Below are 17,522 nucleotides of genomic sequence, written 5' to 3'. Positions count from 1 at the left end.
TCAATGGACTTAGTGAGAACCTTAATGAACTTAGTGAGGGCCTCAAGAGCATAAAATCGGACCAGTCAGAAATGAAGGAGGCACTAACTGAAATAAAGAATAATTTACACAGATTCAATAGTAGAGTAGGTAAAGCCAAGATGCAAACCATCGATTTGGAATATAAGAAAGCAAAAAACACCCAATCAGAACAGCAAAAAGAAAAAAGAATCCAAAAAATGAGGGTAGTGTAAGGAGCCTCTGGGACCACTTCAAGCATGCCAACATTTGCATCTTGGGGGTGCCAGAAGGAGAAGAGAGAGAACAAGAAATCGAAAACCTATTTGAAACAAGAATGGCAGAAAACTTCCCTAACTTGGTGAAGGAAACAGACATACAAGTCCAGGAAGCACGGAGAGTCCCAAACAAGATGAACCCCAAGAGGTCCACACCAAGACACATCATCATCAAAATGCAAAAGGTTCCAGACAAAGAGAGAATCTTAAAAGCAGCAAGAGAAGCAGTTCATTACCTACAAAGGAGTTCCCATAAGACTGTCAGCTGATTTCTCAAAAGAAACTTTGCAAGCCAGAAGGGAGTGGCAAGAAATATTCAGTGATGAAAACCAAGAACCTACAACCAAGATTACTCTATCCTGCAAAGCTGTCATGTAGAATCGGTGGCCATATAAAGAGTTTCCCAGACAAGGAAATGCTAAAGGAGTTCATCACCACCAAACCATTATTATATAAAATGTTGAAGGGTCTTCTTGAAGAAAAAGATAAAAAATAAGAACAAACAAAATGGCAATGAATATATATATCTATCGACAACTGAATCTACAAACAAATGAACAAGCAGATACAGAGAACATTTTGTTGGTTGCCAGATGGGAGGGGGTTTGGGGAATGGGTGATAAAGGTGAAGGGATTAAGAAGTACAAATTGGTTGCTAGACTGACAAACCTCAAAGGGAAGGGGGGTTGAGGAGTGGGAAGAAATAAACCAAAGAACTTATATGCATATATGCATAACCAATGGACACAGACAACAGTGTGGGGAAAGGCAGGAGGGGGACGGGAGTGGGGTCGAGGGGATCAATGGGGGGAAAATGAGGAACATCTGTAATACATTCAACAATAAAGATTTAAAAAAAGATATTTGTACACTTGTAACAGCATTATTCACTACTGTGAAAACATGGAAGCAACCCAAGTATTTATTGACAGATAAATGGATAAGCAAAATGTGGTATATACATACACACACACAATGGAATGTGATTCAGCCTTAAAAAGGAAGAAACTTCTGACATATACTACAACCTGGATGAACTTTGAGGGCATTTTGCTAAGTGAATTAAGCCAGTAATAAAAAGACAAATACAATACTGCATGATTCCACTTATATGAGATTCTTAAGAGCAGTCAACATCAGAGAGAGAAAGTACAATGGAGGTTGCCAGAGTCTGGGAGAAGGAGGGAATGGGGACTTAAGTGTTCCATGGATATAGGATGTTTTATAAGATGAAAAGAGTTCTGGAGATGGAATGGTAGTGATGGCTCTACAATAACATGAATGTAGTTAATATCACTCAACTTTACACTTAAAAATGGTTAAGATGGTAAATTTTATGTTAAGTGTATTTTACCACAATAAAAAATGGGGGAAAAAGACATGTAAAACTTTAAAACCAAATATTATAGAAGAATATTTCATAACTTTGAGGTAGGGGAAAGTTTATTAAATTATAAAGAGTACAAACCACAGAGGAAAATAGTAAATGGAATATTTTTAAATATCAAGCTTCGGTTTATTAAAATATATTACCAAGAGAGCAAAGTCATATTGCAAAATAGCAAAAGATATATGTAAGACAAATAACCAACAAAGGATTTATATACAAATATTTAAAATTTGTACACAGCAAAACGCAAAAGATAACCCAATAAAAAGCTGACACAGGGCAAAACAGCAGAGTAGAAAATATGAATGACTAATAAATATATGAAAATATGCTCATACTTCATTGGTAATCAGTACAATGCAGGTGTAAACCATAATGAGATATCATTTCACACCTATTATAATGCCAAGTGTAGGTGAGGACGGAGTAAACAAAATACTTTGTGGAAAAATTCATACTCTAGGTTCCATTTATATTAGGTTCTTAAAAATATAAAACTAAATAATAGCCCTGGCCAGTTTGGCTCGGCGGTTAGAGTGTCGGCCTGCGGTCCGGAGAGACCCGGGTTTGGTTCCCGCTAAGGGCACATACCTCGGGTACAGTTTGTCCCCGGCCCTGGTTGGTCGTGCGGGTGGCAGGCACTCGATGTGTCCCTTCACGTCGATGTTTCTCTCTCTCTCTCCCTTACTCTCTCTCCCTCCCACTCTATCTGTACAAAAAATGTCCTCGGGTGAGGATAAAAAAAATAATAATAAAAAATAAAACTAAATAATATATTACATAATATTAAATATATATACATGTATTAAAATGTGTCAGAAATGAAAAACACCAAATTTATAATTGTTTATTTGGAGAGGGATTAAGGAGAGGTTGACATTAAGGAGGGGCACATAACCAGTGTCAAAATATTGATCAAGCATGTTTCTTCAGCTGGGGAGGGAGGATACAGGTGCTCATTATTATTCACTGTTATTCTTTTAAAAACTCTACATCTATGTTTTATTTGTCCTTTTGTATATAGATTCTTTTCACAAAAATTTTTATGTAAAAGAGGAAGAGCCTCCAAATTTAAAAATACCCCCACTTTTTTAATAACTAAAAGTAACTCATAGTAGATCATTTTCCTGATAATCACAGGTTCTACTTACAGTCTAGTCACTGGTTCTAAAGATAAAGGCTGCAGAATTTGAAATACAGCAAAGCTATAAGTCAGGAGACATCAAGACAAGGTGCAAGTAGATACAAAGTATAAAATATATATGTGAAAATGTGTTTGAAAAAAGATGTAAGGAAGGGAAATTAAATTAGGAAAATGGGGAGGGAGAATCAGTAAGGAAGTACATATGTTACCCATTAGAAATTGTTTTGTTTCAGGAGGAATAGATATATAGAAAATGAGGCAAGTAAAAAGGAACAAATAGTCCCATCTCATGAAAAATATAATATATCCAATGGGAAAAGAAAGATCAGAAGGTAACTATACTATACTCAAGATTTTTTAATATTTTTCCAAAGAAGATATACAAACAGGTACATGAAAAGATGATACTCAACATCATTAGTCATCAAAAACATTAAAGTTAAAATGATAATGAGATGCCACCTCATGCCTATGAGGACAGTCATCATCAAAAAGATAAGTGATAACAAGTGCTGGCGAGGTCATGGAGAAAAGGGAGCCCTGTGCACCATAAGTGGAATTGTACATTGGTATAGCCACTATGGAAAATGGTATGGAGATTCTGCAAAAATTTGAAAACTAGTTAAAAATATAATGCAGCAATTTTACTTCTGGGAATATATCCAAAGGAAATAGCCCTAGCCGATTTGGCTCAGCGGTTGGAGTGTTGGCCTGTGGACCAGAGTCCTGGGTTCAGTTCCTGCTAGGGGCACGTACCAAAAAAAAGGAAATAAAAACACCAACTTGAAAAGATATCGGTACCCATGTCCATAGCACTATTATTTACTATAGCCAAGACATGGAATAACCTAAGTATCCATTGATGGATAAATGGATAAAGAAATTGTGATATCTCTCTCTCTCTCTCTCTCTCTCTCTCTCTCTCTCTCTCTCTCTCTCTCTCTATATATATATATATATATATATATATATATAATTCAGCCATAGAAAACAAGAAAATCCTACTATTTGAGACAATACAGATGGACCTTGAAGGTATTATGCTAGGCAAAATAAGTCAGAGAGAGAAAGATAAATACTGTATAACCTCACTTATATGGGAAATCCAACCAACCAACCAACCAACCAACCAAACCATCAAATTCATTGAAAAAGAGATCGGATTGGTAGTTACCAGAGGTGAGGGGTTGTGGGAAGGGAGTATTGGAGGAAATCTGTCAAAAGGTACAAAATTCCATTTATAAGATATATAAGTACTAGGGATGTAATGTGGTGACTATATTTAACATTATCGTATGATATATGTATGACAAAGTTAAGAGAGTAGAGCCTAAGAGCGTTTATCAAAAGGAGAAAATTGTTTTCCTTTCTTGTTATTGTATCTATAGGAGATGATGGATGTGGTAATAGTTTAATGATATATATTAATCAAACTATCATACTGTACACCTATAACTATATAATGATGTCAACTATTTCTCAGTAAAACTGGAAAAATTGTTTTTAATCTTCCTTCAAAAAATTAAACCTAAAAATTTATTTTCAACAAACAGACATTTGCTACACTTACTGTGAAGCTAAGATAATTTTATATTTTGAAAGGCCAGGAAAAGGTGATATTTTAGTGTAATTATTATTTTTTTAAAGCAATATTGCACTGAAAGTTTCTGTTATATTGTGGAAAATTCAAATTCCTATGTGCCATCCCAAGTTTTTAAGCAACTGTAATTACAAAAGCAAATAAACAGAAAAGGGTGCACATCTGCTTTGTTTCTGGTAGTACTTAAGTTCTAAGCCCAACACTGAAAGACTGCTTTCTGGGCTACTGCCTCCTGATATTCATCTGTTCCATTTACTTTTCACACTAGCACATTCTTTGCCTTCTTTTATAGTCCAAGGTGATCAAATTTATAGAGCCTTGATTTCTTATACCAGCTTAAACTTGGATAGGCTTATTGTGGCACCTTTTGGCATACTATTTTAAGTACCTTGTCCTCATCACATGGACTGGGGAAGCAAACAACTCTAAATTTCAATCTTAGGTCTGTAACTTATAAATTATGGAACCTCTGGCAAGTAACTCATGCTGCGTCTCAGATTCCTTATACATTAAAATAAGGATAATGCCTATCTTTGAAATCAATTTTTAAAAGCTTAAATTTATTCAAACTTTAGTTCAGTGTAGATTTACCTACAGGTTGTGGGATTCTCAGTATAACCTCTGGGTATGATCTTCAAATATCACCCCCAATTCTGGGTGCCAGCAGAGATGCTTTTCTGCTTTTTAGCTTCCATGGCTCTTGTAGAACCTAACAGGTCTCTGACCACTCAGATAATAATATAGCTTTTACATGGACCTACAGGATCCTTATCAAATTTTTAGGTTTCCTGTACAGATTTTACAAATATCATTCTTGCCTTTTTCTTGGAAATCACTATATATTCCAATTCTGGATAGCTGACCTTTGTCCTCTGCTCTTGGCTTTCTAATTTGCCTGGAAAATATTTATCTAGGTAGATGATAAAGTCAGTCTTTTATAGCTATTGCCTGAGTTTTTTCTCATCAGTGACTGCTGGTTTCTACAAAGACCTGTTCTATTTCCCTGACACCATGCCCCGTTAGCTAAAAAACATTCTACAGCATGTTATAGAAAATAAATTAGAAGACAACCCTAGATTCTAATCTTAGTCCTCCAACTTGCCAAATATGTGACTTTCGCCAAATTATTTAAACTGTGGGAGACTGTTTTTCATTTGCAAAATAGGGAACATGCCCTGCCAACCTAAGAGGCTAAAGATCAAATGCAATAATGCAGGTGAATGTGCCTTGAAAACTGTAGTTCTATACAATGCAGAAGGTATTAACCACTAACAGAAGGTATATAGCATAGTGGTAAAGATAAAATAATCTGAAGTCTAACTGCCAGAGTTGGAATCTTGGCTCTATCATTTATCTTTTTTTTTTTTTTTTTATCCTCACCCGAGGACATTTTTCCTTTTTTTTTTTCGTACAGATAGAGTGGGAGGGAGAGAGAGGAAGAGAGGGAGAGGGAAACATCGATGTGAAAGGGACACATTGAGTGGCTGCCACCCGCACAACCAACCAGGGCCGGGGACAAACTGCAACCGAGGTACGTGCCCTTAGCGGGAACCGAACCCGGGTCTCTCCGGACCGCAGGCGGACGCTCTAACCGCTGAGCCAAACCGGCCAGGGCTATCATTTATCTTTTAATATGTAAAATAAGGTTTATAGTCCTTACCTCATTGATATTACCTCAATGGTATTAGCTATTATTGGTATTATTAAATGTCTACTATGTGTTAGGCATTCTACTAGGTGCTGATAATAGAGTCAAGACAGACATGGCTAACACTTTGCCTAACACCTCTATCTCCTACTCTGTATGTTACATTTTCTAAGTCATTTATGTCATGTATACTTTACAGCAAAGAAAAACCTGAGCAGTAAAGCATTTCCAGAGTGTCAAGATAAGACTCCACAATTCCACTATTTCTTTTCTGTGAACATTTCCAGTGAACATATAGTGACTCTAGTATTTATTTTCCTAATTCATTATTTGAGTTGAAACTCTCTTAGTGTCTTCTGGGTAAACTGAGATATATTTCCATCAAATATAAATAATCATTACAATAGTCACACCTACTAAACTGGGGGTTTGGTGATCTCAGTAAAATGAAACCACGTTCTTTAAAAACTCAGAGGACTAAAGACAGACCTCCCTGCTAGAACTCTCCATATCTACCACAAACCTTGGATAATCTCTCAAATGTATATCTTTTGTACTGGGATTTAAGTTGGTCCTGTAACCAATCTGAGCAAGGAGAAATATGGTCTTTTGATAAAGGCACACTGAAATAACCAATTAAAATGGAAAATTATACCTCTTGGTCTGATTGACAGTTATAGACCTCACTGAGACATGGAAGAGAATCAAGGAGCTCTGAATACCTAGTGGGTATAAACTTTCCAAATAACAGTAATTCAAAGCTAATGAACAAAATATTTCTCTACTCACCAAGCCACAGTAGCCTAAGATCTGCTCTGGTTCAGATAATAAAGTGCCCTAAAAGGCTTCAGTTCTTAATGTGGGAGCTAGTTTAGTACTGTAACGGGAAGAAATCGGGACCCTGCGGTGGAAAAAGGCACCCAATAAGCCCATACGAAGCATCCTAAACAAAGTCTGGAGCAGCAAAGAGGGGCGGGGCTTCGATTTCTCCTGCATCACTGCGCCCTCTCTCCTCCGCCTGCGTGAGCACCGCCCACCCACTCACAGCGTGAACTCACTGGGCCTAGCCTCTCCTTCCCCCTCCCCTCCGCCTGGTGCTGAATCATGAGCCCAGTATCTCCAAAAGGTAAAATCAAGAAACAATGCCACCCTGAATTGGGTACAGGTTGGGGTGGGGCAGAAGGCAGAAACCACGACTTTGCTTCCCTTCTCTCCAAATTCCCCACCCAACCCCCAAATTAAAACCAGTACTGCGGTACTGGGGCACTCCCAAGCGGGCGTCTCTTCTCCTGGGTCGCTCTGGTCTGAACGCTCTCCTCTGGCCCCGAGCTTCCCTTCATTGTTCCAGCACTGCCGCCCTGAGAACCCGAGCCCCTGCCCGGCAGGAGAGCTGGAAGCTTCCTGAAAGTAGAGGGTTGAGGATCCCCCATCCTTTGCTCCTCTCCACCGAGTAACAACAGCCCCTGCCCACCCTCATTGCCTTCCTGCCAACCTATCGTTAAAGCGGAACCAGCCAGTCCTCCTGGGAGGCGAGCGGTGGGTGCTGTCCAAATGCTGGGAAGAGGTAGATTAGTGGGGCGGGGGAGAAGCCAGAGGCTCCGGCCTGCGCGAAGCTGCAGCCCTCACCCACAGCGCGATTCGGTTACGTGGGAACCGCTCTACCTCTGGCCCATGGAGCAAGCATCTGGGCCGTGGCCGTCTCCCAGCCCTGGATGCTGGCGCCGAGCAGTCCTTGGCCCTCATCTCCAGAAGCAGAAGGTAGAGGGCCAGTCCTGTGCAGGCTGCAGAAGTCACCACACACTACTCACCCCAACTGTTTCTGTCCTTGTGGCTCTTGGCCATGGTGGTCCAGGGACTGGTGGCAGTGAGGCGCTGTCACCGCGCTCCCTCTTCTCCCGGCCTGCAGGTTGCTGGCAGTGGGAGGCTCTGTGCCCGCGTTGGGCGCAGTTCGCTCAGACTCTGAGGATGTTGCTGTGGCGCTGGTGGGAAGGAGTGGGGAGGAGAAAACGGGTGAACCAAGCTCAGCATCACAAGCCGGAGTTCACACAAATACCAGCGTCACACCCTCCTCACCTCAGCCCAACCCCAAAGCATGAAGACAGTGACAGATGATGTACTGCAATATTTTCTATGGAAAACACACACACAAATAAACAGTATCTCCTCACACACTCTCCAAAGAATTTAGCAGCATTATCTAGTCACAGAAACACACAAACCAATAAACTGCATTATGCTGGATGTTCAAATATCTGTTTCCTAGTACAGTTACACATTAGTACAAACATGCTGGCAACATTTAAATAGTTTAAAAAGTTAAAATATCCACATTATCTACCAGGCACCACTTCTCCCCATTTCAAAAGCAAGATCATGTTAGTAAAGACGGTATTGTGCATTTTGTACCTGTCTACCAAAGAGGCCTGTCTTTTTCCATTAGGAAAGCAAAATTAGACTAAGAAGATCAAGATAAATGAAAGCTGAAGATTCATCATAATCTGCAACTAAATGTCTCATGGGCAAAATTTCCCAGTAGATTTGTAAGATGGAAGTCTGGATTTATATTGGGAAATATTTGAAGTAGTCATACTACATAGTCTGGGTGAACCTTGGCAGTCATAAAGGTTGCAAACAATTTTAAAGGGAAAACAAAAGGCAATAAATACTTAAAAAACATTTTTAATCTCTCCTTTTTCACTTTCTTCCTTTCTGCCTACAAATTTAGTTTTCAGTATCCTAGAAACACTGTGTCTTCATGTTACTTGCCCTTCAAGATACCATCATTCCATTCCTCACAGTTTTCTCCTGCATTTGGTTGTTGGCCACACTCTACACATCAGTTTTGCCTAAGAGATTGCAGCTAGCCTCTTAATTACCAGGTCCTTCGTTTCTGCTTATTCCTCAGTATCAGCAACTCCTTACTCTATGTTCTCTGAATATAATTTACTATGATGTCTTCATATAAGACCTCCATGCTGATGATTCTCAAACCAATACTGAAAGTCTTAAACTCTTGAGAGAGAATCATAACAGAGCTGCAGTTATAATTGCCTGAGCTCATCTTTACTTTTTCTACTGACACTTCAATATCAACATGTCAAAAAACAAACTCTCTTACTACTACTAAATTTTATGTATTCTGTATTTCAGTTAATGGTTCTAGTGACCACAGAACTGTGAATACTATAAACAAACTTTATATTATAGTTTTAAGGGGGACTGTATTAATCAGAATTGCATTCCCCAAGCACTAACGAAACAACATAGAAAGACAAATTATCTCACTGCTGAACCTACAAACCAAATTTATAGTACAAAAAGAAATGTGTTCTGTACTTTTTTTTTTTTTTTTTGGCTATAATTCCCAGCTCCCATTCCAGACTGATAATCCCTTTCAGGTGAATTCCATTAAAAAAAGAGTACAGTAGAATTCCACAAAAACAATTGTTCTATAGTTTAATATCTATTCCTAACTGAAAAAGAAATTTATTTAAAAAATTTTTTTCCATTGTAATTAATAAGTAATCTGGCCCAGCCAATGTGGCTCAGTGGTTGAGCGTGGACTCATGCACCAAGAGGTCACCAGTTTGATTCCTGGTCAGGGCACATGCCCAGATTGTGGGCCCAATCTCCAGTGTGGGGCATGCAGGAGGCGGCCAAATGATGTTCTCTTTCATCGATGTTTCCATTCTCCCTCTCCCTTCCTCTGTCTCTAAAATCAATAAAGAAAAAAAAAGTAATCTGTGGGATAGTGTTTGGCGACTGTGTGAATATCTTTTGGGGGGGGGTAAAATTTTTTTAAATTGGAAAACAAATATACAACTTGGAATGGATTTGAGGCAAACTGTGCCATAAGCAGATTTTCAAGTGGCTAAACTAAGTTTAAAAATCAAGAAACAATAAAAGAAAATGTTTCTGGTACAGGACCAGCAGTACAAAAAAATAGTGTACAAGTACCTGGATAATACACCCGTTTTGCATTAGTGCAACTTTTAAGTATATATTGTTGACTGTCCATAGTCCACGCAGTTACAACTCCACAATTCAACAACATTTTATATTTAGTAGCAGGCATTCTCTCTTCCACCTTTGTTTGTTACATACTATTATGGATTCATGAACTCTATGACAAAAATTTCTTTGGCTCGTGTTGTTATGTATCACTATCATTATTCTTTCGGATACTCAAATTGCCCTAAATTTGGCCAATAGGAGCCTCTTTAATTCAACCCTGTATCCTTTATCATATTCTTTGATCACTACTTTGTTTTCTAGCACAAGAAAATGTTTCAAGTTTCACTGCCTCAGAACTATAATTAGCTCTGGCTCCTTTTTTGTTGTTGTTGTTCTTTATTTTTATTGTTGACACTATTACAGATATCCCCATTTTCCCCTCCTTTGCTTGCCTTTACCCAGCTCCCACCCCCCTTCCCTCTGGCCACACTGTTGTCTGTGTCTATGGTTATGCACATATGTTCTTTGGCTAACCCCTTCACCTTCTTTCATCCAGTGCCCTCTCACCTCCCCTCTGACAGCTGTCAGTCTGTTCCATTTATCTGTTTCTAATTTGTTCATCAGTTTATTTTGCCCATAGATTCCACATATAAGTGAGATCATGTGGTATTTGTCTTTCTCTGATTGACTTATTTCACTCAGCATAATAACTTTGGGTCCATCCATGCTGTCACAAAAGGTAAGATTTCGTTCTTTTTTATGGCTGAGTAGTATTCCATTGTGTAAATGTACCACAGCCTTTTTATCCACTTATCTACTGATGGGCATTTAGGCTGTTCCTAGAATTGAGATTGCTGGGTCAAAAGGCAGTTCCATTTTTAATTTTCTGAGGAAATTCCATATTGTTTTCCACAGTGACTCCATCAATCTGCACTTCCACCAACAGTGCACGAGGGTTCTCTTTTCTCTATATACCCCCCAGCACTTGTTGTTTGTTGATTTTTTCTATTGTAGCCATTCTGGCAAGTGTAAGGTGGTATCTCATTGTGGTTTTACTTTGCATCTCCCTGATGATTAGTGATGTTGAGCATTTTTCCATGTCTATTGGCCACATGTATGTCCTCTTTTGAGAACTGTCTACTCAGGTCCTTTGCCCCCCCTTTTTTTTTAATCCTCACCCGAGAATATTTTTCTATTTATCTTCAGACAGAGTGGGAGAGAGGGAGGGAGAGAGAGAGAAACATTGACGTGAGAGGGACACATCAACTGGTTGCCTCCTGCACGACCCTGACCAGGGCTGGGGACAAATCACAACTGAGGTACATGCCCTTGACCAGAATCAAACCTGCAACTCATTGGTCCATGGGCCCATTTAATTGGATTATTTGTCTTCCTGGTGTTGAGTTGTATAAGTTCTTCATATACTTTGGAGATTAACTTCTTATCCAATGTATCACAGGCAAATATGTTCTTCCATGCAATGGGTTTCCTTTTCATTTTTTTGATGGTTTCTTGTGCTGTGCAGCAATTTGATGTAGTCCCATTTGTTTATTTTTTCCTTTAGTATTTCCCTTGCCCTAGGAGACATATTGGCAAAAATACTGCTGATCTTTACAAGAGATGTCTGATATTTTACTACCTGTTTTCTTCTAGGATTTTTATGGTTTCACAACTTAGTAAGCCTTTTATTCATTTTGAGATGAACCTTGTGTATGGTATAAGTTGGTGGTCTAGTTTCATTTTTGTACATGTCTCTGTCCAATTTCCAGCACCATTTACTGAAGAGACTGTCTTTACCCCATTGTATGCTCTTGCCTCCTTTGTCAAATATTAATTGACCATAAAGGCATGGGTTGCTTTCTGGGCTCTTTGATCTCTTCCACTGATCTATATTCCTGTTCTTATGCCAGTGCCAGACTGTTTTGACTACAATGGCCTTGTAGTATAGTTTGATATCAAGTATTGTGACCCCCTCCAACTTTGTACTTTCTCAAGATTGCTGCAGCTATTCAGGATCTTTTTTGGTTCCATATACATTTTTGGAATGTTTTTTCTAGATCTGTGAAATATACCATTGGTATATTAATAGGAATTGACATTGGATCTATAGATTGCTTTGGGTAGTATGGACATCTTAATTATCTTAATTCTTTCGATTCATGAACACGGTATATGCTTTCACTAATTTGTATCTTCCTCAATGTCTTTCTTCAATGTCCTATAGTTTTCTGAGTACAGGTCTTTTACTTCCTTGGCTAAATTTATTACTAAGTACTTTATTTTGTTGTTGTTGTTATAATAGTAAATGGGATTGTTTTCTTGGTTTCTCTTTCTGAAAGTTCATTATTGGGGTATGGAAATGCCACTGATTTCTGAATATTAACTTTGTATCCTGCTATTTTGCTGAATACAGTTATTAGAGCTAGTGCCTTTTTGGTGGAGTCTTTAGAATGTTCTGTGTACAATATCATGTCATCTGTGAATAATGACAGTTTTACTTCCTCCCTTCCAATTTGGATACCTTTTATTTCTTCTTCTTTTCTGATTGCTGTAAGTAGTACTTCTAGTACTATGTCGAATAAGAGTGGTGAAAGCACACATCTTGTCTTGTTTTTGCCCATTAAGTATGATGTTGGGTTTGTCATATATGGCCTTTATTATGTTGAGGTATGTTCCCTCTATTCCCACTTTGCTGAGAGATTTTATCATAAATGGGTGCTGAATTTTACCAAATGCTTTTCCTGCATCTATTGATATAACATATGGTTTTTATCCTTCATCCTGTTTATGTGGTTTATCACATTTATTGATTTGTGGACTTGTACCAACTTTGAATCCCCAGAATAAATCCTACTTTATAATGGTGTATGATCTTTTTAATGTATTGCTGGATTCAGTTTGCTAATATTTTGTTGAGAATTTTAGCATCTTTGTTCATCAGGGATATTGGCCTATAATTTTTTTCTTCATAGTGTCTTTATCTGGTTTTGAAATTACAATATGGCTGGCCTTATAAAATGAGCTTGGGAGTTTTCTCTCCTCTTGAATTTTTTGAATAGTTTGAGGATAGGTGTTAGTTTTTCTTTGACTGTTTGGTAAAATTGACGTGTGAAGCCATCCAGTCCAAGACTTTTATTTGTTGGGAGCTTTTAAAAAAAAATTTTAATACTGCTTCAATTTCACTGGTTGTAATCTGCCTATTCAGATTCTCTGATTCTTCCTGATTCACTTTTGGAAGATTGTATGTTTCTAGGAATTTATCCATTTCTTTCAGATTGTCCAATTTGTTGGCACATAGTTGTTTGTAATATTTTCTTAGAATCCTTTGTATTTCTTTGGTGTTGGTTGTTACTTCTCTTTCATTTCTGATATTATTTAGTTGGGTCCTCTCTCTTTTTTTCTTGATGAGTCTGGTTAAAGATTTGTCAATCTTGTTTATCTTTTTAAGAATCAGCTCTTGGTTTCATTGATCTTTTGTATTATGTTTTTAGATTCTATTTTGCTTATTTCTGCTCTGGTCTTTTTTAAAAAAAATATTTTTCTATATTGATTTTTAGAGAGAGAGGAAGGAAGAGGGAGAGACAGAAACATTGATGAGAGAGAACATCAACAGGGTGCCTCCTGCATGCCCCCCACTGGAAATTTGGCCCACAACCTGGGCATGTGCCCTGATCAGGAATCGAACCAGTGACCTCTTGGTGCATAGCTCAATGGTTGAGCCACACTGGCCGGGTTCTGCTCTGGTCTTTATTATTTCTTTCCTTCTACTCACTTTGGGCTTTAATTATTGTTTTATTCACCAGTTCTTTTTTTTTTTATCCTCACCCAAGGACATTTTTTCCATTTTTTGTTCAGATAGAGCGGGAGGGAGAGAGAGGAAGAGAGAGAGAGGGAGAAACATCGATGTGAAGGGACACATTGAGTGGCTGCCACCTGCACGACCAACCAGGGCCGGGGACAAACTGAAACCGAGGTACGTGCCCTTAGCGGGAACCGAACCCGGGTATCTCTGTACCGCAGGCCGACGCTCCAACCGCTGAGCCAAACCGGCCAGGGCTATTCCCCAGTTCTTTTAAGTGTAAAGTTAAATTGTTTATTTGAGGTTTTTATTATTTCCTGAGGTAGTTCTAACTCCTCTGAATGAGAAAAAAAATTGGGAACAAAGATCTGGGTGCTAGTTGCTGGCAGGACTGTCACTGTTTCTAGATCCCTACAGTGGACATTGTTAGAACATGTTTATTTTTTAATATCATATATTTAATCTACTCTGAAGAAATACCTCTGAGAGACTTCCAGTCAAGATGGCACTGTAGGTAAACGCGGTATTGCATCCTCCCACAACCACATCAAAGTTACAACTAAACTATAGAACAACCATCATTCAAAACTGCCTGACATCAAGCTGAATGGATATCTACAACTACAAAATTAAAGAAGCAGCCATATCGAGACTAGTAGAAGGGGCGGAGGCGCAATGGGCTGGTCCCACACCCACGGGTGACGGATAAAAATCAGGAGGATACCTGCCCTGGCCTGTTTGGCTCAGTGGTTAGAGCATCGGCCTGTGGTCCAGAGAGACCCTGGTTCGGTTCCCGCTAAGGGCACGTACCTCGGTTGCAGTTTGTCCCTGGCTCTGGTTGGGTCATGTGGGAGGCAGCCACTCAATGTGTCCCTTTCACATCGATGTTTCTCTCTCTCTCTCTCCCTCCCACTCTATCTGAACAAAAAATGAAAAAAAAAAAAATCAGGAGGATACCTCAGCTGGGAAGGTCCTCCCTGAGGACTGAGGGGTCCCTGTCCCACACCAGACGCGCCCTGCTCAGGGTTCCAGTGCCCGGAAGAGAAGTCCCCATAACTTATGGCTGGAAAAACCAGCAGGAACTGAGGCTCAGGGAGGTTGAGGTGGCTGGAGCCCCAAGCAGCTCCTCTTAAAGGGCCCGCACATATACTTATCAGACTCTCTCCCTCTAAGCTTGGAGGGGAGGCAGCTCCACGGGCACCAGAGACATACAGGGAAGAACTGAGCTGTTTGGCACTGGAGCGAGGGCTGGAGAGGGGGCTTTCTCCGGGACAAACGTGCTGTCAGAGGCCTTTGTTCCTTTGGTGAGCCCTTCCCTGGGGCAGCAGACAGCCGCCATATCTGGGACTCCAGCAACCTGGCTTACACTGGTAGCCCCGCCCTGGTGATTCCCTGAGGCCCCGCCCCACCCAACTTTCAGGCCCACCCAAGCTGTTGCCAGTTGCTAAACCATAGGATTGGCCTGTCTTGGATCCTGCTTTAGGTTTTCCTGAATTCTTTCAAACAAGCAGCATCTGGTCTCAGCTAGCCCCATACCTCTCATTAAGTAATACACAGAAACAAACACAGGGAGGCAGCCAAAATGAGGAGACAAAGAAACAGGCCCCAAATGAAAGAACAGAACAAAACCCCAGGAAAAGAACTAAGTGAAATGAAGATAACCAACCTAATAGATGCTGAGTTCAAAATACTGCTTATAAGGATGCTCAATGAATTTAGAACCTCAGCGAACTTAGTGAGGGTCTCAAGAGCATAAAAAAGGACCAGTCAGAAATGAAGGATGCACAGTCAGAAATGAAGGAGGCACTAACTGAAATAAAGAATAATTTACACAGATTCAATAGTAGAGTAGGTAAAGCCAAGATGCAAACCATCGATTTGGAATATAAGAAAGCAAAAAACACCCAATCAGAACAGCAAAAAAAAAAAAGAATCCAAAAAAATGAGGATAGTGTAAGGAGCCTCTGGGACAACTTCAAGCATACCAACATTCGCATCTTGGGGGTGCCAGAAGGAGAAGAGAGAGAACAAGAAATCGAAAACCTATTTGAAACAAGAATGGCAGAAAACTTCCCTAACTTAGTGAAGGAAACAGACATACAAGTCCAGGAAGCACAGAGAGTCCCAAACAAGATGAACCCCAAGAGGCCCACACCAAGACACATCATCATCAAAATGCAAAAGGTTCAAAACAAAGAGAGAATCTTAAAAGCAGCAAGAGAAAAGCAATTAGTTACCTACAAGGGAGTTCCCATAAGACTGTCAGCTGATTTTTCTAAAGAAACTTTGCAGGCCAGAAGGGAGTGGCAAGAAATATTCAGAGTGATGAAAAACAAGAACCTACAACCAAGATTACTCTATCCTGCAAAGCTGTCATTTAGAATCGATGGCCATATATAGAGTTTCCCAGAAAATAAAAGCTAAAGGAGTTCATCACCACCAAACCATTATTATATGAAATGTTGAAGGGTCTTCTTGAAGAAAAAGATAAACTATATAAACAAACAAAATGGCAATGAATACATATCTATCGACAATGGAATCTACAAACAAGATGAACAGAACAGAAACATTCTCACAGAGAACATTTTGTTGGTTGCCAATTGGGAGGGGGGTTGGAGGAATGGGTGAAAAAGGTGAAGGGATTAAGAACAACAAATTGGTTGCTAGACTGACAAACCTCAAAGAGAAGGGGGTTTGGGGGTGGGAAGAAATAAACCAAAGAACTTACATGCATAACCAATGGACACAGACAACAGTGTGGGAAAAGGCAGGAGGGGGACAGGAGTGGGGAAGAGGGGGGTCAATGGGGGAAAAATGAGAAACATCTGTAATACATTCAACAATAAAGTTTTTTTTTTTAAAAAGATGGGAGGAAAGCAAGATAAGTGTAAGGATAAATTCTGGGGAAATGATTCTACTTTGGCAGGAGAAAAACAAACGGTATATTCAGCAGCTTTGCTAGTCCTATTTCAAGGCAATAAAAAACAGTATTATCTTACTAAAAAAAAAAAAGACATACCTCTGATATTCTGAAGATACATATACAGGGTTATTTATCGCAACATTTTTTGTAATTGCAAAATACTAGGAACACTCTAAATGTCCATAGATAGGAGTGGTAAACTATAATGCATTTCCACAATGGAATACTATACAGCTATAATAAAGAGTACAGAAGATTTTTATGAATTGATATAGATTGTTTTCCAGAATACACTGCTAAATGGAAAAAAAACCAAAGGGTAAATACTTTTCCTTTTTGGCAGAAAGAGAATGATGTGAAAAAATAAATGTATCTATTCATCTGTGCAAAAGAAACACAGGAAGTTGCTAAACCAGAACTAGGAAAGGATGTTTTAAAATTGTGAAATCAATTCTGTACAAGTCTGTGACTATACTAAAAGTATTAAATTATACTATTTAATTTGATAAATTATATGGTAGGTGAACTGTATCTCAATAAGACTGTTTATTAAAAGTCAAGGTCAAGTTCATTTATTTTAAAAAGCATTTTTATTGATTTTTTAGTGATAGAGGACATTGATTGGCTGCCTGCTGCATGCCCCCTACTGGGGATGGAACCAGAAACCCAGGCAAGTGTCCTGAATGGCAATTGAACAGGGACCTCTCAGTCCATAGGATAATGCTCAATTCACTGAGCCACACCAGCTGGGCTAGATCAAGTTTATTTTATTTAATTTTATTTATT

The 17,522-nt window shown here is 39.1% G+C and overlaps 1 protein-coding gene across 2 annotated transcripts in view; it reads right to left on the bottom strand.

The window, feature by feature from the left end:
• ATL1 (atlastin GTPase 1) overlaps window positions 1-8,062 on the bottom strand; it is an 81,342-nt gene extending 73,280 nt beyond the window's left edge. The window contains exon 1 of one of the 2 annotated variants that reach the window (XM_036265861.1): window positions 7,866-8,062. In XM_036265861.1, the coding sequence (XP_036121754.1) occupies window positions 7,866-7,899 (34 nt within the window). In that variant the 5' untranslated portion in view covers window positions 7,900-8,062. The remainder of the gene's footprint in view (window positions 1-7,865) is intronic. The other variant, XM_036265864.1, reaches the window with a different exon arrangement.
• Window positions 8,063-17,522: the final 9,460 nt, after the last annotated feature.

This window comes from Molossus molossus, unplaced genomic scaffold (genome assembly GCF_014108415.1).
Source record: "Molossus molossus isolate mMolMol1 unplaced genomic scaffold, mMolMol1.p scaffold_m16_p_1, whole genome shotgun sequence".
Classification (NCBI taxonomy): Eukaryota; Metazoa; Chordata; class Mammalia; order Chiroptera; family Molossidae; genus Molossus; species Molossus molossus.
Note: the sequence above shows the minus strand (reverse complement) of the source record. Positions and strands in the feature narration are given on the sequence as shown.